Source organism: Eutrema salsugineum, unplaced genomic scaffold (assembly GCF_000478725.1).
Source record: "Eutrema salsugineum unplaced genomic scaffold, Eutsalg1_0 scaffold_13, whole genome shotgun sequence".
Taxonomy (NCBI): Eukaryota; Viridiplantae; Streptophyta; class Magnoliopsida; order Brassicales; family Brassicaceae; genus Eutrema; species Eutrema salsugineum.
The window spans coordinates 6,272,107-6,289,008 of record NW_006256885.1 but is presented as its reverse complement, the minus strand read 5'-3'; the positions used below and the strand labels follow the sequence as shown (position 1 = coordinate 6,289,008).

The following is a 16,902-nucleotide window of genomic DNA, read 5'->3' as shown; positions in this document are numbered from 1 at the left end:
TTTATTTACACAGAAGAAATCAATCACAAACTAAAGTAAAGAAAATCGAATTCAAAAGATAAAGATGGGGAATTGTATAGTTATGGAGAAGAAAGTGATAAAGATAATGAGAAATGATGGTAAAGTAGTCGAATACAGAGGACCCATGAAGGTTCATGACATCCTCACCCAATTCTCTGGCCACTACTCTCTCTTCGACTCTCTCTCTAACAATTGTCATCTTCATCCACAATCCAAGCTTCTCTGTGGCCGTCTCTACTATCTCATGCCCAAGGAGACCACAACAATCATCAAGCACCAGAAGACGCTGAAGAAAGTCAGGTTTGCAAATCCAGAGGTTGAGAAAAAAGAAGAGGACCTAGGTCTTCCGTACCGTTATTAAGGGAAGAAGAAGAAGAAGAAGAAGAAGAAGAAGAAGAAGAAGAAGAAGAAGAAGAAGAAGAAGAAGAAGAAGAGGAAGATAGATTAACAGATTGTGGCGACAACACCAAGGAGAAGAGTGTTGGTGTTGTGAGAGTAAAGATGGTTGTGAGTAAGCAAGAGCTTGAGAAGCTGCTTCAAGGAGGATCAATTCAAGAATTGGTCTATAAGAGTCTTGCTAAGCAAAATCTCTCTGATGATGATGATGAGTGTCATAGAGGCTGGAGACCTTTGTTAGATAGTATTCCTGAATCTTATTAGCCTATACGATGTCCATATCTATATATATATATATATATGACACATAACATAGATATATACGTAGATACCAGAGACTCATAAAGGAGGCATGAAATTCCCAGGAATACTGTTCCAATGGACAATGGTAACACATGAAATCCTTTTTCGAGAAAGTTTAAAATTAGTATTAAAATGTGAATATATGTTATGATGGAATTTTCCAAAAGGTAAAAGTGTGAGTGCTTGTTTGTGTTAATTTCAAAGACTAGAGGCCTATAATAGGCATCTCTAGTGGCCTATAAGCAAAGTAAAGATCCATAATTGTGGTGTAGAAAAGGTTTGCAAGACCATTTACCACTCAAATTCATATACACTGAAGTAAACGCGTTTTGTCTTTTTTAACACAAGTTGTAATTGTATTTTACAGTGTATATACATGTATGTATGTATGTATGAATATACCAGGGAAGGGGCTAATCTTCTTTGCTTTCAACTTCGAGAGAGACCTCGTTGCGACGGGTAAACGGGAGAGTGAATGGTGGATTGTACTGCAGGGCATGAATTTGCAGAACGTAAGAAACAAGATGAGATTTTTAAAATGCATTCAGCTTTTTTATGATTGTTGATGAACCTGCGCAACTTCAACTGAAACTCCATCTCTCGCTCGAAACTTGTTGTCATATTGAAGAGCTCTCCTTAGTTCTTGCTCCCGCCTCTCAACCTCTTCATCGTTAACATAGCCTGAAACAAAGTTGATTTTTTTTTTTTTTTTTTTTTTTTTTTTTTTTTATGATTGGAATTTGAAACTAGTTTCAGCAATCTCTGGTGTATATCTTTGATTATTCAGACTAGTGTACCGTCACTTGTGGAAGTGAGATCGGAGTATAATTTACCTGAAAAGGCGACAACAGCAACAACCTTTCCTGGCACCTCCTGAATTTTGACTGAAGGGTCTTTTGGAAATGGCAAATTCGAACCATACTTTGAGGGCATGACAAAAGACATCCGCCACTGGCTTTGATCTTTTGCCTGAAACAAAAGTATAAGTTACTGATTGACTATGAACGGGAACAAGGTAAAAAATGAATCAAAGAAATGAAACATAACTAATTTACAAATTTCCAGGAGTTAACTAACAAGTAGGTATCCCAGGCTGTCCAAGCCCTTACATTTATCTATGTTATATAACTGTACTAGGAACTTCCAAAGATGAGATGCTCCATGATCCACTGAAGAGATATTTACCTTGCTTGTGATTACAGGAGTAGTCATTTCCATCTTTTCTCCAACAGATTGGACTTTACGAGTAACAACAGGGGTCGTCATCTCCATTTGCTCATTTACTGTGTTCTGTTGAAGACAGAAAAAAAAAAGGTACCGAGAGCTAAAGCAAACCAATAATCAAATCAAACAGAGTGTGCAGCAGCAAAATCTGTAAGGAATGTTTCATACTACCTTACCAAACAGGTATTCAGCTAACACATTGAAAGACCTAGAAGCACCATAGAAGTCGAATCCAGTTTCCCCTGGCATTGTAGTCTCGGCCACATAATAAGGCTGTTTCAAAATTCAAAAGTCAATAGCTTTAGAGTGAGACCATTTCTGAAACAGAGAATGTTTGTGAGAGCGAGCATAGTGAAAGAAGAACCTCGACTTGTCTAATCTCGTATTTATCTGTCCTACTTAGAACTCTGAAGTTCATTGTCTCGAGATCCGGAACTATAGAGAAAGAAAATGCAAAGATTAAACAAAAAAAAGGTCAGTGAAAAAGCTGATGAATTTTGATAAAAGAAGCCTAAAACTAACCAGACATGAACGCTTCTTCCAGATTTGAACTATTGAACCTCTTCGGAAAAACGTATTTTGCAGTCTCCACCGCCAAATCAGCCAAAACTGATAGAAAACAGAGAAAGAAAGAGTTTGACATATGGAGTTTAAGAGTTACAAATTTGCGGCAACAGAGAAGGAACATTTTACGGCGTTGAGAGGCAGAGGAGGCCTGAGAGGCGAGAGCGAGAACAAGAGAAACTCGAGCTTCAGTGGCGGACAAATGTCGGCTCTGCCGCCGCCGCCGCGTAGCTCTGTCCATATCCATCACTCGAGCCGTTCTGACGCCGGAGCAAAATATCGAGCATCTCCGGTAAGGCTTTGGATAAGAACAGAGATCGACGGAGAATTTATGGTGAGATGAAGAAGAGAGAAGAGAAAGGGATGATGCAGTGGCGATCATCATTGCTCTCTTCGCAATCGCCCAACACCAGATTCTCCTTCACTGTTTCTCCCGGAAACTATTTATCAAAAGAAAATTTCTTAATTATCAATTTACACTACCAAATTACAAGTCCTATTATAATAGTAAAAAAAACCGGGAATTTAATTGACATACATTAATAGAAGAAGTATCTCGGCAGAAGCCACCAGGAGGGGACGGCGAGTTAAAATCGCTCCGGCAAGGAGGAAGAGGAGGAGGAGAAGCGTCTGTTGGAACACGCGCCGCCGGGAAGAAGAATCAGGGCATGGGTCGACTCTCACTGACCAGTCCGATTCAGAGATTCCGTTTCTTCTCCTACTTATCTCAGGTTCTGTGTTATTTGTTTTCCTCTCTTCCTCTCTAATGTTGCCTCGCTTTCTTCTTCAACAACTTTTAATTTCCACAGCTTCTGCCTCCCAAGTTTTGATTTTTTTCTGCTTACTATAATAAAGACTTGATTTTTCAGACTGTTGCGCTAGTATTAACTGCATTTTCTTTGTTCCAACCAAAAACAAACATCTCCCTTGGATTTTTGATTTTTTTCCACTCTTTTGTGTATGTTTAAATAAAGTTTATGCATTGGTGAAATACCGAAGCTACTGAATGAATGATATAGCAGTTATGGGATCTCTTGTGTTTTACTCTCTCCTCTTGTTCTTTTTTCGTTTTGTCTGTAGCAGAATGGAAGAAGAGGATTTCTCCCTTGCTCTAGCTATGGAGGTCGTTATCTTTCGTCTCTAGGTAATATCAGTAATTTCGCTTTTTTTTCGTTTGTGATTTCCATGAGTGAATGGTTCTTCTGGTTTAGTCTCCTAAACGAGTGTGTCCTTCTTTCCATTGGTTAGTTGAAGCTTCAGACTGTGAACTTGATGAAGGTCCAGATGATAGCAAAGTAGCGGAGAAAGACATTAATCTGCATTCGGCATTGTCACAGCTTTCAGTTTCAGGTGATTTTGATGAAGACTCTAAGTTGTGGCTGCAGCGGTTTTCCAGATCTCGGAGAGTTTCTGTGATATCTACTGGCTCACTCAACCTTGATCTAGCTCTAGGAGTTGGAGGATTGCCAAAGGTTGTTTATTTAGGAGACTGTGACAGACTTAGCCAAGCTAAAGTATTGTTTGTTATATTTTTTCACTCAACGAGGTCTCTGAATATGTGTTTACATGAGAAATCTATAGGGAAGAATGGTTGAGGTTTACGGAAAAGAAGCTTCTGGAAAGACAACTCTAGCTCTTCATATCATCAAGGAAGCTCAAAAGCTTGGAGGTACTATTCTTGGTGGATCTTTCGTCTTAAATACATCTGTTTGAACAAAAGACTTGGTACTAGGATCCATCCTAAGTTGGGAATTTGGTGGTTTGGGCCAGGTTATTGCGCTTATCTGGATGTGGAGAATGCCTTGGATCCTTGTCTAGCAGAGGCAATAGGTGTAAACACAGAAGAGCTTCTAATATCACGACCCGATTCTGCAGAAAATATGCTAAGTATTGTCGATGTGCTAACCAAGAGTGGATCAGTAGACGTAATTGTGGTGGACAGTGTGAGTTTTCATTCTGTCATCTCAAATATCGTTCATGTACCACTTTCTGCATTCCGGTATATATAATAGAAGTGGGATTTACAGGTTGCTGCTCTTGCCCCTCAATGTGAGCTTGATGTTCCTATAGGAGAAAGATACAGAGACAGACAACCAATAATAATGACACAGGCGCTCAGAAAAATCCACTACTCAGTTGCCAATTCGCAGACACTGATCGTTTTTCTTAATCAGGTAAGACCAAGTATTTTTTTGTGATGTTTTGAGTTGGATCATAAATTGACCCACCTAGAAAAAGATAAGATCTCTCTGCCAATTCATTTTTTTTTTGTCTGATAACAGGTCAGATCACATGCCAAATCTAGAATGCGTTTCCCACACGCGGAAGAAGTGACTTGTGGGGGGAATGCATTGCGGTTTCAGGCAGCTATACGCCTCAAAATGATAAGAACCGGGCTCATAAAGACTGACAGTGAGGTATGTTATATATAAGCACATTGTTGCTATTGTAAGTCATATTAATCTTTAAAATACTGCTTAATTTCTGCAAAGAGCAGTATCTCAGTCGTCGTTTTATTCCTAACTGTAACCATTTCCTCAGATAAGTGGTCTGAATGTGTGCGTCGAAGTGGTGAAAAATAAGCTGACCCCAGGAAAGAAGAAATCTGAATTGGGGATTCACTTTGGTCATGGCTTCTACGTGGAGCGTGAGGTTTTAGAGTTGGCTTGTGAGCATGGAGTTATCGTAAGAGAAGGAAGTAGCCATTTCATCGAAGGCGAGGTCGTTGATGGGAAAGACGCAGCTGAAAAGTATTTGGTGGAAAATAAGGAGGTTCTTGATACCATCATCAAAATCCTGAGGAACCAGCTCTTCTAGATGCGAGATAGAGAGACAGAGCAAAGTATTGGTCTTCTCCAACAAATGTTTATTATGGAGATCATTACCTAAAATAACCCAAAAAACAATTGTGAATAGCTAAGATAACCCATCAAAAGTTATATTATTCAGATAAGCTATTTACTTTTTTGTAGAACTCTAGGGAAGATGAACTTGTATTTTTAACGTCAATGGTTTTTGAAAAATTGTTTCCTTTTTTATTTCTTTAGAACTTTACTTCCACAAAGTTGAATAATTATAATAATGCTCAATAGACTAATCATCATCACAAGTTAAACCAACTTCACTGTGCACAGATCCATCCTCCATCCTAATCCATGACTTAATACGAAAGGGCGTTTCAGTAATCTCCAAAATCCTTGATCCTCTGGCCCAATTTCCATATCCACCATAACCCGTGTGCCTTGCAAAGCAAAGCCAGAGCTTGTCCTTGTACGGACAGCACCAGTCTAGTCCATGGTTGTGCCCTACAAACACTGCCTACGCACCAAACATATACTGAAAATAATGAGCCGTCGCTAAACAGCTAATTATTGCGTTCTATATAGTTCTTAGTTAGTACCTTAACTGAAGATCTCTTCTCAAGAACTCTCATCATTCCATTTTCAGCTTCTTGAGCAGCAACTTTCTCTTTGTTGATTGATCCGGTGCAAGGTTTTGTTATCCATAGCCTAGGAGCTACTTTCTTGTATGCTTTACTCGGTATGTGCCAAAATATCAACTCCGGGATCCTGCCAGAAATGTACATCTTTCAATATCGATCAAATTAGAGATAGAGTTATTTCAATACAATTTCTTGTACTAGTTATTGTTTTGATTATATACCTTAAATCAGGATTAAGAGTATTGGACATGGATTTAAACCATTCCACTTGAGAATTTGATATAACCTCCGGGTATGAACCACCACCCGAGTCAAGAAAGTATAGCAATGCCACGGCTGGTTTCGAGTCATCCGATGACTCAAGGAGAAGGACGTAATTAGAGACACTTGGCCAGAGCTCCTTAGGACCAATCATTGAATATGAGAGTGCATTATTAATGGATGCTTTGGTTTCTTCTTGAATCAATTCAAGACGCGTCGTTCCTCTAAACGCGCATCCATGAACATCATCATAGGACGAGGAAGAGTTTGATGCAAAGGAGCATCGAATGGGAGGGACACCAGAAGAAGAGAACCAATCCAAAGGCCATTCGAAAGAAGCGTCGTCGTGGTTACCAAAGAGAGTGGCCCAAGGAATGCCTCTCTCTCTTGTTGGTGAGATTGCTTTGTCCCAATACAAGCTTGCGTTTTGTATTGCTATGTTGTTTCCCGTTACTACATCTCCCAAGTATACCACAAAATCTGTTTTTATTTCTTCCCAAAAAACGGTTTTTTTCAGTTGTTTTCATACAGTTTTTCAAGTATATAAAAATTAACAGTTTAAAGATTTAATGATTTTATTAAAGGGTTATAGAGTAATGTGTTTCAATCCAACAACATGAAAGACAATCACAAGATTCAAATTAAACCACCAAACAGATCCAAAGCTATATATAACGAATCTTACTTCAGTTTATGTGGTTTAAGTGACATTTCTAACCAAATAGCTCATATCCAAATGGAAAAAGCCTCCAAGAACTATAGATATTATGTATGTATTAGGCTTCAACATGAAAGCCCTAAGTCCAAATATCGTATTATTATATTAGGATTAAATTAGTAATTAATTAAATACTTATCAACAAGACAACGAGAGATGATGATGTTAGCATTTAGCAAAACTGGTTAAACGGTGAGAGACTTGACCTGGAGTTTCAGCGTCGAGAACGGCGGACATAACGTTAATGGAGTTTACATCCTGACGTGGACCCCAATCAGTCCACGTGTCTTCACCGAAGTGGAGGTCTGCAAAGATGGCGATCCTGAACGGTGATCCTTCACGCACCCGAAGGTTACTCCTTTTCGCCGTCGTTGTCGGTATGCTTAGCTCCCATCCTACGGCTGAGATTAATGGAAGAGACAGAACGGTGAAGATCAGGAGTGATGATGATCTTTTCATATTATCAGATCACTGAAACGAAGCTATTTTACTGAACAATAAACTTTTGTCTTTTGATCTTCTTTCATTTTTCAGAATTTCATCAAGATAAGGTTTAACTTTTGTTGTTGTCGTTTGGTGTCCATGTCTATTTCAGTTATTAACTTTTGACACTTTCTTCTTCTACGTTTAGTAAAATTTGGATATTTCATATTTGATGGAAAAGAAAACGTAACTTCTAACTGGATGAGACATGAGAGGATTATGAATTGAAAATTTTAAAGTGTAACAGAAGAATACAAAGCTTGGAGGAGGGTTCCTATGTTAGATAAATGGACCATATAATCAAATGATAATTATGAAAAGGAAAAAAAAAGTCAAGTACAAAACAATTGAAGCTCTGTAAGATTACTCTCAAGGAGCCTTTTCCAAGATTTGGTAAAATAAAATTATCTCTTTAGCAATCTGAGCACATCTCCAACAAGATGCAGCGATCCTGTGACCAAAACCTGTTGCATAAGAAACCCACATATTATCAAAGAAGAATTCAGTATAAGAGATGGTAATGCTCTGTTTTGTTCTGAAAATGTCTAAAGACAAAAATCAGGCTTTGATTCTTGGCTTTGAAGAGGACAATGAATATAGCTTACCTCTAGTTTCAGTGAAGGGTTTCTGCGTACACAGTCTCGTAGCCAGTTTATGGTCAATGGAAGTGAAGGCATCACGGCGCTGGAATTGACATGTGTCCCTGCAGGTCCACCACAATGAGGTGCATCTCCACACAGGAAATCATGAGGTGGTAAAGCGGTAATTCCATCTGGCTTCAGTGTATGGTCAAGCGCAGCATCTGATTAGTCATCAGACATATGATCAAAGGTTAAGGCGCGACATAAACAAGAACAAAGATAGTAAAACTTAAGCTTTACCTGTTCCTCGGATTGATTTCTCCCAGAGTTTTTGTAGTCTGAATTGCCAAGTTAAATCTTTTCTACGTGTATCTGAAGGAATTGCTGATGCGCCGGAGATGACCTTGTTGTAAGTTGACATGCTCGGGACGAAAAGTGCTCTTGAGAAATGAGTGCCTGAAAATGTTCCATTCACCAATATGCATAATTAGTTTTAACAAAGAACTTTTAAAACAGATTGTACTTTTGTTTTCGGATTACCTGAGGAAGCGCAAGTGGTGACAAGCTTTGGAAGTAAAACTTGAGGGTCTCTCACTTCCATGCAGTTGAACAGAAGAATCTATTTACACACAGGAATTTTTACAAGTCAAATCAGGGAATGAAACACAAAAGTCAATTTGTGATGCGTTGAATAGAGAAGAAAGCAAAGTAGTTGTGTCAACAAAGCAATTGCACTGATCATTGGTGGTCTTAATACCTGTTTGGATACTCTGTTCAAGTCTCTACCAAACTCCCCATGTCTCCTGTAACCATTCACAGCAGTAGATAAGCTTTTGTTCCCTCTGACTGCAGTAGAGAACCATCGACCACAAGCCTCCATGCTTTCTGGACTGTGAGCTCCATCCAAGTAAAAGATCAGATCACCGCATGGATTTTTCATCGAGCCTGACGAATCCTGCGGATCGGAAACTACATCATGAACAACTTGAGCTCTCCCATGAAGACGTGCTGTTGCAAGACCACGACAAAACGCCAGGGGAATCTCAGATTCCTTGCTTCCCTGTAGATCAAAGGAGCAAACAAGAGTTACCAAATAAAGTCTTTGAAAGTTTTGATAGATTTTTACTAACCAAGAGCAAAACCTAACCTTTGGAAATATCTTCTCCCAGTTCCCAGTTCTTTGAAGCCAGCATCTTGAAAGAGAAACAGCAAGACCTGCATTTACAAGCTGATGATCCCCAGACAAGCCAAGTGCAACTCCATCCAACTTTTCAAGGTCAAGAGGGGCTATTACTTCCAGAGGAACCTGCACCGCAGGTTAAACAACATTTAGTACTAACCGTGGGAGTACTTGGAATAAGTGGAAAGAAATATAAAATCTATCAGTAATAATTACCTTGAGATTATTAGCTGTGTCTTGAAGAACCTCCATTGCTTCAGAGAGTTGTGGTACTGTGAAGGCGGGGATTTGAGGCTTTGATTAGCATACAAGAAAGCAGAGCAAATCAGAGAATATCCAACATGAATAATTTTAATTGGAACTCTTGAAAAAAATGTATGCGTTTATAGAATTCTGACATAACGGAATCCTTTTTGGAAAGTACCCTATAAGGTCAGAAGGTTTGTACCTTGAAAATCCCAGCCTTATGAAAAGCAATGTCAGCTAGCGTATTTCCTGTGTAGAATTAGCATTGAGATGTTAAGAGTTAGAAAAGTAAAGCGTGAGAAAGAAAGAACATTTTCCTGATAAACTGTGAATAAATAGTGTGACATATACCCAATATATCCAGATGATCCATCCCAAGAGAAGCAATGCCACAGACAACAGGTTTTTGAATCTGTAATTTACATTTTCCATCTTAATGAAGATAGATGTCATAACACTAAATAAATCTGACAGGAACTCAGGGCCTAAGATGCTTACGACGTTTGTTGAGTCAAGTTTTCCCCCAAGTCCAACTTCAATGACAGCAACATCAACCTATCAGGAACAATAGTAGTCAGCATCCGGTTTTAGCCAAATACGTAAGGTTTCTGTGGGCTCAGTTATACAGTAAGGAAGTGTGAAAGCAAAGCTATACTTTGAGAAAATGGGATCACCAAGAACAAGTGATATCATGTGATTGATAACAGCAATTTACGTCCTAACGGATTTCAAGGAACACAACGATACCGTAGAATGGCCCTATTTTTCACGGAATATGAAGTAACCATTGCTTGGGTTTAGAAACAAAGAAGTGCACAAGACTTATTGATCAAAATAGTGATATACCTTTTCACAAACAAAAATCTTAAATGCCAATACTGTGAGGAACTGAAAAAGAGGAGGCATAGTAAGTCCATCTACAGCTTTCTCCTGCAAAGAAGAAGCTCACGATTAGATATCTACTTCATTTGCTAGTAATAAACACCGTTTACCCGTAGTTAACTATTATTCTACTGACAGCATTAAGAGGTTATCCAACCAATATATTCCACAGATCAAGGCCAAAAAAACTGAAGTATAGAATTGACGCTTCACAGTTCCTTCTCCTCTCATTCCATAAATACAACAGAACAGACTCAAAATTTGAAGTTGCCATAAACCAATGCAAATTGTAGACTTCTGGTAATTAGTGGCAGAAAGTGAGTGATGAATAATACTTAAAAGACTATATCTAATCATACATCTCGAACTGGAACCAAAAGCACTGCATATCGACAAGGTTCTTTTACCTTCAGTAACTTCCAACATTCCCAGAAATACTGTAGAAACTTTTCCTCAGATATATCCAAGCTGGAAAAGTGAAACAGCATTCAAATTGGTCTCAGTGTTCATGTAGCATTGACTATCAATATACTAATGAACTTACCCATCTATTCGGAATCTTTCCCTCACATCGATCAGGTGAGGAGATGTAAACATTCCAGTTCGAAACCCACAATTACGTAAAATTGCCTCACAGAAGACACATGTTGAACCCTGAAATACACAAACACCAAGGCAAACCACGAAAATCAGTAGCTACTTATGGATATACTACTCAAGAATATTACTTTCATACCGCATAAACTATATAATTATAAACCACGAAAGTTCCAAACTTTTGAGGAAAATAGCCTCTTGTGGACGCAGACGTGCATTAGATGACACCATAGGATACCAGGATAGATAGTTGATTCACCAAATGATCTGAGTTTTTTTCTTTCTGTTAAGTGCTAATTACTCGAAATTGGAAACAACATCATCTCACATAAAATCTAGTGCTAACATTCCTTCCACTGACTTATTTTTCAAGTAAGATTTTCAAATTCCTGGAGCTACATATGAAGCAGCCAAAGTGAAAAAAAAGCAACTTACTTTTCCTTTCGTTCCCGCGACATGAATAACTTTAAGTTCTGTTATTTTGTCCTCCAGGCCCAAAATCTGTATTTGTCAAACCAAAACAGCAGACACACAACTCCCACTATTTAGTACCATCGAGAAAGAAGGTTCCATGATCATTAAAGACATTTCAGAATGAGTTATAGAACATTCATGTTAAACTAAAGTATTGAGAATATTCTAAACAGTCTTGTTACGCTTACACTAGAAAGCCCCACCTAACCAAATAATGTTGAATGTAAATGGATGTATCACCTTGAGATATGCGACGACTTGTTCAAGCTTATCACGACGTCCACTGGTAGGTGAGCGGTCCCCACGGTTTCGACGAGAAATAAGAGTCGAAAGCGCTTCCATGGCATCATCATATGAAGATAAAGCTGGATTATCTGCCTTGTCTTCCTTCAAACCCATATCAATGACAATTTTCTCCACGGCTTCTACTGATTTGCTTGAGTACCTAAGATCTAAGAGAAGCAAACAGAGCAATCAGAACACCTGCCCCAGGCATGAAAGAAGTGGAACCAGCATCGTGTGTATGCACTTACTTTTGTTGAAACGAGGACGGCCCTCAAGGCCCGAAGGCAAACTGTGAAAGCACCACGTTACTTTAGAGTTGGTTGGTTTTTTTTTGTCACAAAAGAATGGAACTCCAGGTGCTCCGCACTTTAGAAACCCTTTCACATAAATGGGCATCAGGGAGCGTCAAATCTGCAACCGAAGCAAGCTTGATAAGTCGCTAAAACCGTTGCTGTTTTTTTAATCATGACATTGCTCAATCTCAAAAGCCCAAAGTGACATTTTTACAAAAATGGGCGTAGCTGATAACGAATGTCATATCCACTAAACAAGTCAACATCTTTAGATTGCATCAGAAGCTCAACATCTTTCTTGAGTTTTATAAAGAGCTCTAATACACGACATTTCAGATACAAGTAAAGTTCCGTTCCAAAAAAGAAAAAGCTTTGCAACAAAAGTTGTCTACACTAAGCATTCTCAAAGCCTCAGCAATGTGGATGCAAAGACTCAAGAAACTCCATAGATAAATCTTAGATAAAAAATCCAAAAAAAAGAACGAGAAACACTCACTCATATGTATTCAGCCTCAGTCCATTATTGAAACAAGCAAACAGGATCGATCGATGAGCACACGAATACCAATAAATTCAATCTAAACACTAACTTCAGCAGACAGTAATACAAGGAGATGTTGCAAGAAAAGGAGAATGGAAGAGAGGGAGAGAGAAACCAACCATTGAAAGCTTAGATTGGCAATCGATGTCGTTAGTCTGTGTCTAATATTTGTGTGGCTCTTCTTACTTATTGCAACGTATGTTACGTCTTCTAGGGTTAGTGGGTTCCCCAGAGTGTGGCTCAGCACTCAGCAGCCATCGCCGAAAAGGAAGAAAGCCTCCACTCTCCACCACCTTGATTTTCGAATCATCTTCTTCCTCATCCTAAATTAAAGCCATACAATTTAATTCAACTAGAAAGAAAAAAAAAGTATTATTTTTTAAGTATTATTTTTCTTCCTCTACCTTTTATTTTAAGTTAAAAAAGAAAGTATTTTTTTTTACCTTGTCTCAAACAGTCATTTATTAAATAACTCGTCTGTCTGAATTTTTACCTATTTGATCATTTAAAAAAAAAAACAAAATACATTAAAGTAAAGCTACTAGTGTAAGTGTAATATAATTTGCAGTGACAACAAGTGAACCTCCTCAAGCCACGATTCTCCAGCCGTGTCCTTGAGCAGAAAAGGCAAATCCGGTGTCACCTCTGTAACCTCGATCAAGAAACGGTCTCAAGGTTCTAAACCCCTTGAGGAGAATCCATTGTCGATGATAAAATGATCAAACAACCTCGAGGATGAGATTTAAAGACGCTTTCGACAGATAAAACCTCTCTCTTGCCGAACAATTCCGCAGGGGAGATCCACGTCATCATGAAGTTGACCTCACTATCATCTCTCAAAAACTCTGTTTTTTGTTTTCTTATAATATTTTTGTAAGTTCTTTTTTTGCTCTTTAACCCAAAAAAAAAAAAAGAGTAAGTTCTTTTTTGCTTGGTGTTGAAGCTGTCGTGTTTCGAAAAGTTCTTAAACCGCCAGAGAATGATGAAGTCTAACGTAGACTTATTGTTAATTACTTTCGTTATATAACTAATTAAACTAATGGGGGCCATAAGTTTAAGTAAACGATCATGATTTTTCCATACTTATTTTTGAAAGTTTTAGTTTCAGTCTGGTTTCTTTTCTTTCATCATCTCTACGATTAATATCCACAACCACAGAGGAATGAATATCGGATTCAGCTTGAAATTTAGTATTTAACCTAGTATTGTCAAAATTTTCATCTTTTAGACACTTTTAAAAAGTGTGGACTGAGAAAAACGGCAAACGGATTTAAATGAAACAAGTTAAAGATCGAGACACAGTCTCTCTCTGTCACAACTAGATAGGTCATTCTCTTCTTCTCCACAACATTTTTGCAAAGAGAGGGGAGGGGAAATATAAACAAAAAGCTGCAAAATTCCAGAAACACAAATGAAAGAAAACAAAAAAACAAGGCAACATGATCACAACCATAGATAAGTTATATATTTTGTTCACATGGCAGCATCAAAAACAGAAAACTAAACACAAAAGAAACACACATTACTACTTTATTCAATTATTTTAGTTGCATGGGAGCATCAAACACAACCATTAGTTACCATTTCATTTTCTTTCATTACCCTGAGCCGCCTCTCAGCCTCGGATTCCTGAAAACACAAATGGAGAGGAGATTCTAGTTACAACTTTCTAATTTTCTATCCCCCAAATGTAAAGAAAAACAAGAAAAAAAAAAAAACAATTCATACCTCAAATAGATTCATGATGTCGTAATGAACCATCCTTGAAATTTCTTTGAGTATGAAAAAAAAAAAAAAAGAAGCAATCATCAACTTGTTTTTTCTTCACACTCTGAATTGTTTATAGAGAAAAGAAAAAAACGAAAAATTAACCCCAAACAACGTATCCCACAAGTCCCCTCCTTACCCCCACATTGAAATTTCTCATTATCATTAACATCAAAGGCTCGGCTGGAACTGAAACAAAAATCAAAAATAAACACAAGTGATCGACCGACGCTGGCCAAAATTCATGGGAAATAATTAGAGAAAGTTAGCCGCTGCTACTCGGAGGAGATGAACAGAAATTGGCGCGAGGCATAACAATCGTTCTCCCTCCTCCGCGAGTTATGTGCGCCATGACGGATCTCAGATTCCTCGGTAGCATGACTCGGAAACTAGGGTTTGTTTGTCTCTGATTTCTTCGTTCTCCTTTTTTTCGGAAATTTAGGGCGAGATATAATAAGTTTCCTCATGCGGTTTAGTGGTTATCATTACGTACCGGAAGTTCCGGTACAATAGATCTTTTATAAACCAAATAGTTTCTTTCTTTCCATAAGCTTACACATGATCTCTGCTAATGTCAGGTTTCTTGTAAAGCAAGGCTGCATAAAACCTTTTTGCCATCTTCTTACATATCCTCTCAGATACTTAACTTGTCATGTTTTGTTTAGAAGCACTTGATAAGATACTGAAGGTTCTTGGTACAAGTTTGCTACACAAGAGACGTCGAAGGACTGGAAAAGAAAAAGAAAAAAACCGAAAGCTTGCAATCTCATGATCAGAACAATGACATTTAGGAGATGGCGATGAAGATTCTAGAAACATACTGGGATGAGGAAGGAGGAAGAAGTAGAAGAGGAAGATGAAGGAATATTAACGAGACATATGATATGATATATATTTCCCATTTGACAACTTTGCAAACATTCACTGTGATGTACTGTGGAGATACAACTACGTACTCTTACCTTTGGGTAATCAATTCATATGTAATAACAAAAAGTGAATCATGATCATATCATAGCCCCTAATGTTAAACAAAGATAAGACAAGCTCCATATATTCATAGTTCATTATTATCAGACCAACATATCTTTCCTATTCCTTTATCGACGATTCACTCAGACTTTACTCCCCTCTTAGCCTTCTTCGCTTTTGCCTTTTCGGCTGCCGGATCAAAGTCTCCACATATCGTAAAACCTAAACACAGAAACAACAAAAAAAAAAAAAAAAAAACTTCCGGATGACTTAATACTTACGAGTTGTCAGAGAAAATACTAAAGATAATAAATGCTTTATCTTACCAATGCGGAAGCCCCAATACACTCCAAAAACGTTAGAACACCTGCGGATTATCGCAACAGCCTTTTCTGCTTCCGAGTTAGCCACTACTGGTTCCAATTTATCTACAATCAATCAATCACAGAGATGACAATTTTTATATATATTTCTCTAATCTCGCATACGTATACAACGAAACCAACCCATATATACGCTTGCGAATTTCATAGAAACAGCAGAAAACGTTACCATTGCCACAATTAGGACATGAAGAGAAACTACGGCCAGACAGCACAGACTTCATGACGGATCTAAGATTCTTCGCCGGCATCATCATCGGAAAATTAGGGCTGTCTCTATCTCTGATCTCTCTCTCTCTCTGTCTCTCTCTTAACCGCGGGTGAGACAAAATGTGTCTTTAACATGTGGTAAAATGGGCCTGCGTTTTCTTTTCTTTTATCATGGGCCGTGGCCCGAATTCGTAAATATAACCCATTCGAAAATTTGGCTAAAATGAAAATCATTTTGTATTTATTCTTTTCTTTTCTTTCACAACCTTCAAAAGCATATTAATTAACAAACTAAAACGGCATCTGTACCTTTTTGTTTATTTGTTCGGAAACACAATTTGGTGTTTTGATTGATTTCATTTAATTCAAACAAAAAGATTATAGAGTAGTTGAGAATTGAGATGGTCATATATATATATATATATCGCCTCAAACATTTATTTTCGTTGATTGTAAATTTAAAGAACTAAACAAAAAAGAAGCATTTGATGATTTCTAAACTTCTGAATTACTCACGCCTTACGATCTACGCGACGCCATTGTCTCCACCACATGCAGAGGCTTGGAATGCAGACATATTGAGATCACGGGGATGCCTAAATATGAAATTCACTTCGAATCCCAAAACTTCTCGTCACGTGTCTTTCTTGATTAATTTCGTCTCCAAGAACATTTAGAAACAAATCACAAAAATAAAGAATAATTTGGGCAAAAAATATTGGAGTCACGAGTAAGAGATAGGGCTAAAAGCAGCAACAACACGCATGTGATATAAGCTGCGTTTTCTTTCGTTATCACAACTTACTGCTCTCTGATTCACATGCCCAAGATTGGGAACATGAAGTCTAGATTGGTTCTACGACCACACTTTTGATAACACCTGAACGGCTATTCCATAAAATTATATACATAAATGATAAAACACGATTTTAGAGATAATATTTTTAAGGTACAGAAGTTCTTTGTAATTAATCAGAACTTTTTTGTATAAAATCAGGACTTGACTATTTACTTAATTATTTTCAAACCAAATGGAATGATGATTAAGAGCTTCTTTAACTTAAATGTGAGATTTAAAT

General features: G+C 37.8%; 5 protein-coding genes and 1 long non-coding RNA gene across 10 annotated transcripts; 2 read left to right on the top strand and 4 right to left on the bottom strand.

Moving 5' to 3' along the window:
* The first annotated feature begins 2 nt into the window (after nt 1-2).
* Nucleotides 3-972, top strand: LOC18023898. Its single transcript, XM_024160004.1, has 2 exons — nt 3-362; nt 446-972. Exons 1-2 carry the CDS (start codon nt 65-67, stop codon nt 679-681), a joined length of 534 nt encoding a protein of 177 aa, XP_024015772.1. The 5' UTR covers nt 3-64; the 3' UTR covers nt 682-972.
* Nucleotides 973-987: 15 nt separating this feature from the next.
* Nucleotides 988-3,180, bottom strand: LOC18023897 (heme-binding-like protein At3g10130, chloroplastic). The gene is made up of 9 exons (XM_006407543.2): nt 3,047-3,180; nt 2,638-2,948; nt 2,467-2,553; nt 2,309-2,379; nt 2,116-2,217; nt 1,906-2,010; nt 1,554-1,689; nt 1,292-1,401; nt 988-1,208 (listed from the first exon to the last, which is right to left on the bottom strand). The coding sequence occupies exons 2-9, from the start codon at nt 2,891-2,893 to the stop codon at nt 1,134-1,136; spliced, it is 942 nt and encodes a 313-aa protein (XP_006407606.1). The 5' UTR covers nt 2,894-2,948; nt 3,047-3,180; the 3' UTR covers nt 988-1,133.
* Nucleotides 3,074-5,546, top strand: LOC18023896 (DNA repair protein recA homolog 2, mitochondrial). 2 transcript variants are annotated; one of them, XM_024160003.1, is made up of 8 exons: nt 3,074-3,239; nt 3,592-3,652; nt 3,757-3,980; nt 4,090-4,177; nt 4,279-4,451; nt 4,536-4,682; nt 4,791-4,925; nt 5,050-5,546. In XM_024160003.1, the coding sequence occupies exons 1-8, from the start codon at nt 3,177-3,179 to the stop codon at nt 5,323-5,325; spliced, it is 1,167 nt and encodes a 388-aa protein (XP_024015771.1). In that variant the 5' UTR covers nt 3,074-3,176; the 3' UTR covers nt 5,326-5,546. The 2 variants fall into 2 exon arrangements, with proteins under 2 accessions (XP_024015771.1, XP_006407605.1); XM_006407542.2 differs by having other exon boundaries at nt 3,106-3,239; nt 3,589-3,652.
* LOC18023895 (probable inactive purple acid phosphatase 16) lies at nt 5,539-7,475 on the bottom strand. 4 transcript variants are annotated; one of them, XM_006407541.2, is made up of 4 exons: nt 7,136-7,475; nt 6,172-6,691; nt 5,909-6,077; nt 5,539-5,826 (listed from the first exon to the last, which is right to left on the bottom strand). In XM_006407541.2, exons 1-4 carry the CDS (start codon nt 7,386-7,388, stop codon nt 5,602-5,604), a joined length of 1,167 nt encoding a protein of 388 aa, XP_006407604.1. In that variant the 5' UTR covers nt 7,389-7,475; the 3' UTR covers nt 5,539-5,601. The 4 variants fall into 4 exon arrangements, with proteins under 4 accessions (XP_006407604.1, XP_024015769.1, XP_006407603.1 ...); XM_024160001.1 differs by having other exon boundaries at nt 6,172-6,703; nt 7,136-7,466; XM_006407540.2 differs by having other exon boundaries at nt 6,172-6,664; nt 7,136-7,466.
* A 157-nt stretch (nt 7,476-7,632) lies between these two features.
* Nucleotides 7,633-12,806, bottom strand: LOC18023894 (folylpolyglutamate synthase). Its single transcript, XM_006407539.2, has 17 exons — nt 12,611-12,806; nt 11,906-12,068; nt 11,613-11,824; nt 11,334-11,399; nt 10,846-10,955; nt 10,709-10,769; nt 10,266-10,349; nt 9,918-9,974; nt 9,771-9,831; nt 9,622-9,668; nt 9,390-9,467; nt 9,141-9,299; nt 8,751-9,053; nt 8,534-8,612; nt 8,294-8,449; nt 8,018-8,214; nt 7,633-7,876 (listed from the first exon to the last, which is right to left on the bottom strand). Exons 2-17 carry the CDS (start codon nt 12,051-12,053, stop codon nt 7,817-7,819), a joined length of 1,878 nt encoding a protein of 625 aa, XP_006407602.1. The 5' UTR covers nt 12,054-12,068; nt 12,611-12,806; the 3' UTR covers nt 7,633-7,816.
* Nucleotides 12,807-13,829: 1,023 nt separating this feature from the next.
* On the bottom strand, nt 13,830-14,808 carry LOC112089025. The gene is made up of 4 exons (XR_002900828.1): nt 14,538-14,808; nt 14,398-14,447; nt 14,220-14,263; nt 13,830-14,120 (listed from the first exon to the last, which is right to left on the bottom strand). It is a non-coding gene; the product is annotated as an uncharacterized LOC112089025 (long non-coding RNA).
* Nucleotides 14,809-16,902: the final 2,094 nt, after the last annotated feature.

Coding starts and splice junctions, on each gene's coding strand:
- LOC18023894 (XM_006407539.2), bottom strand. CDS start 12,053: ATGCCCATTTATGTGAAAGGGTTTCTAAAGTGCGGAGCACCTGGAGTT. Junction 10,956..11,333: donor TCGCGGGAACGAAAGGAAAA/GTAAGTTGCTTT, acceptor TGTGTATTTCAG/GGTTCAACATGTGTCTTCTG. Junction 10,770..10,845: donor GAAAGATTCCGAATAGATGG/GTAAGTTCATTA, acceptor TCACTTTTCCAG/CTTGGATATATCTGAGGAAA.
- LOC18023895 (XM_024160001.1), bottom strand. CDS start 7,388: ATGAAAAGATCATCATCACTCCTGATCTTCACCGTTCTGTCTCTTCCA. Junction 6,704..7,135: donor TCTCGACGCTGAAACTCCAG/GTCAAGTCTCTC, acceptor TTTTTTGGGAAG/AAATAAAAACAGATTTTGTG. Junction 5,827..5,908: donor AGAAGAGATCTTCAGTTAAG/GTACTAACTAAG, acceptor TTTGGTGCGTAG/GCAGTGTTTGTAGGGCACAA.
- LOC18023896 (XM_006407542.2), top strand. CDS start 3,177: ATGGGTCGACTCTCACTGACCAGTCCGATTCAGAGATTCCGTTTCTTC. Junction 4,452..4,535: donor ACGTAATTGTGGTGGACAGT/GTGAGTTTTCAT, acceptor TGGGATTTACAG/GTTGCTGCTCTTGCCCCTCA. Junction 4,926..5,049: donor TCATAAAGACTGACAGTGAG/GTATGTTATATA, acceptor CCATTTCCTCAG/ATAAGTGGTCTGAATGTGTG.
- LOC18023897 (XM_006407543.2), bottom strand. CDS start 2,893: ATGATGATCGCCACTGCATCATCCCTTTCTCTTCTCTCTTCTTCATCT. Junction 2,554..2,637: donor CTCCTCTGCCTCTCAACGCC/GTAAAATGTTCC, acceptor GTTTTCTATCAG/TTTTGGCTGATTTGGCGGTG. Junction 2,380..2,466: donor GGAAGAAGCGTTCATGTCTG/GTTAGTTTTAGG, acceptor CTTTCTCTATAG/TTCCGGATCTCGAGACAATG.
- LOC18023898 (XM_024160004.1), top strand. CDS start 65: ATGGGGAATTGTATAGTTATGGAGAAGAAAGTGATAAAGATAATGAGA. Junction 363..445: donor GAAAAAAGAAGAGGACCTAG/GTCTTCCGTACC, acceptor AAGAAGAAGAAG/AAGAAGAAGAGGAAGATAGA.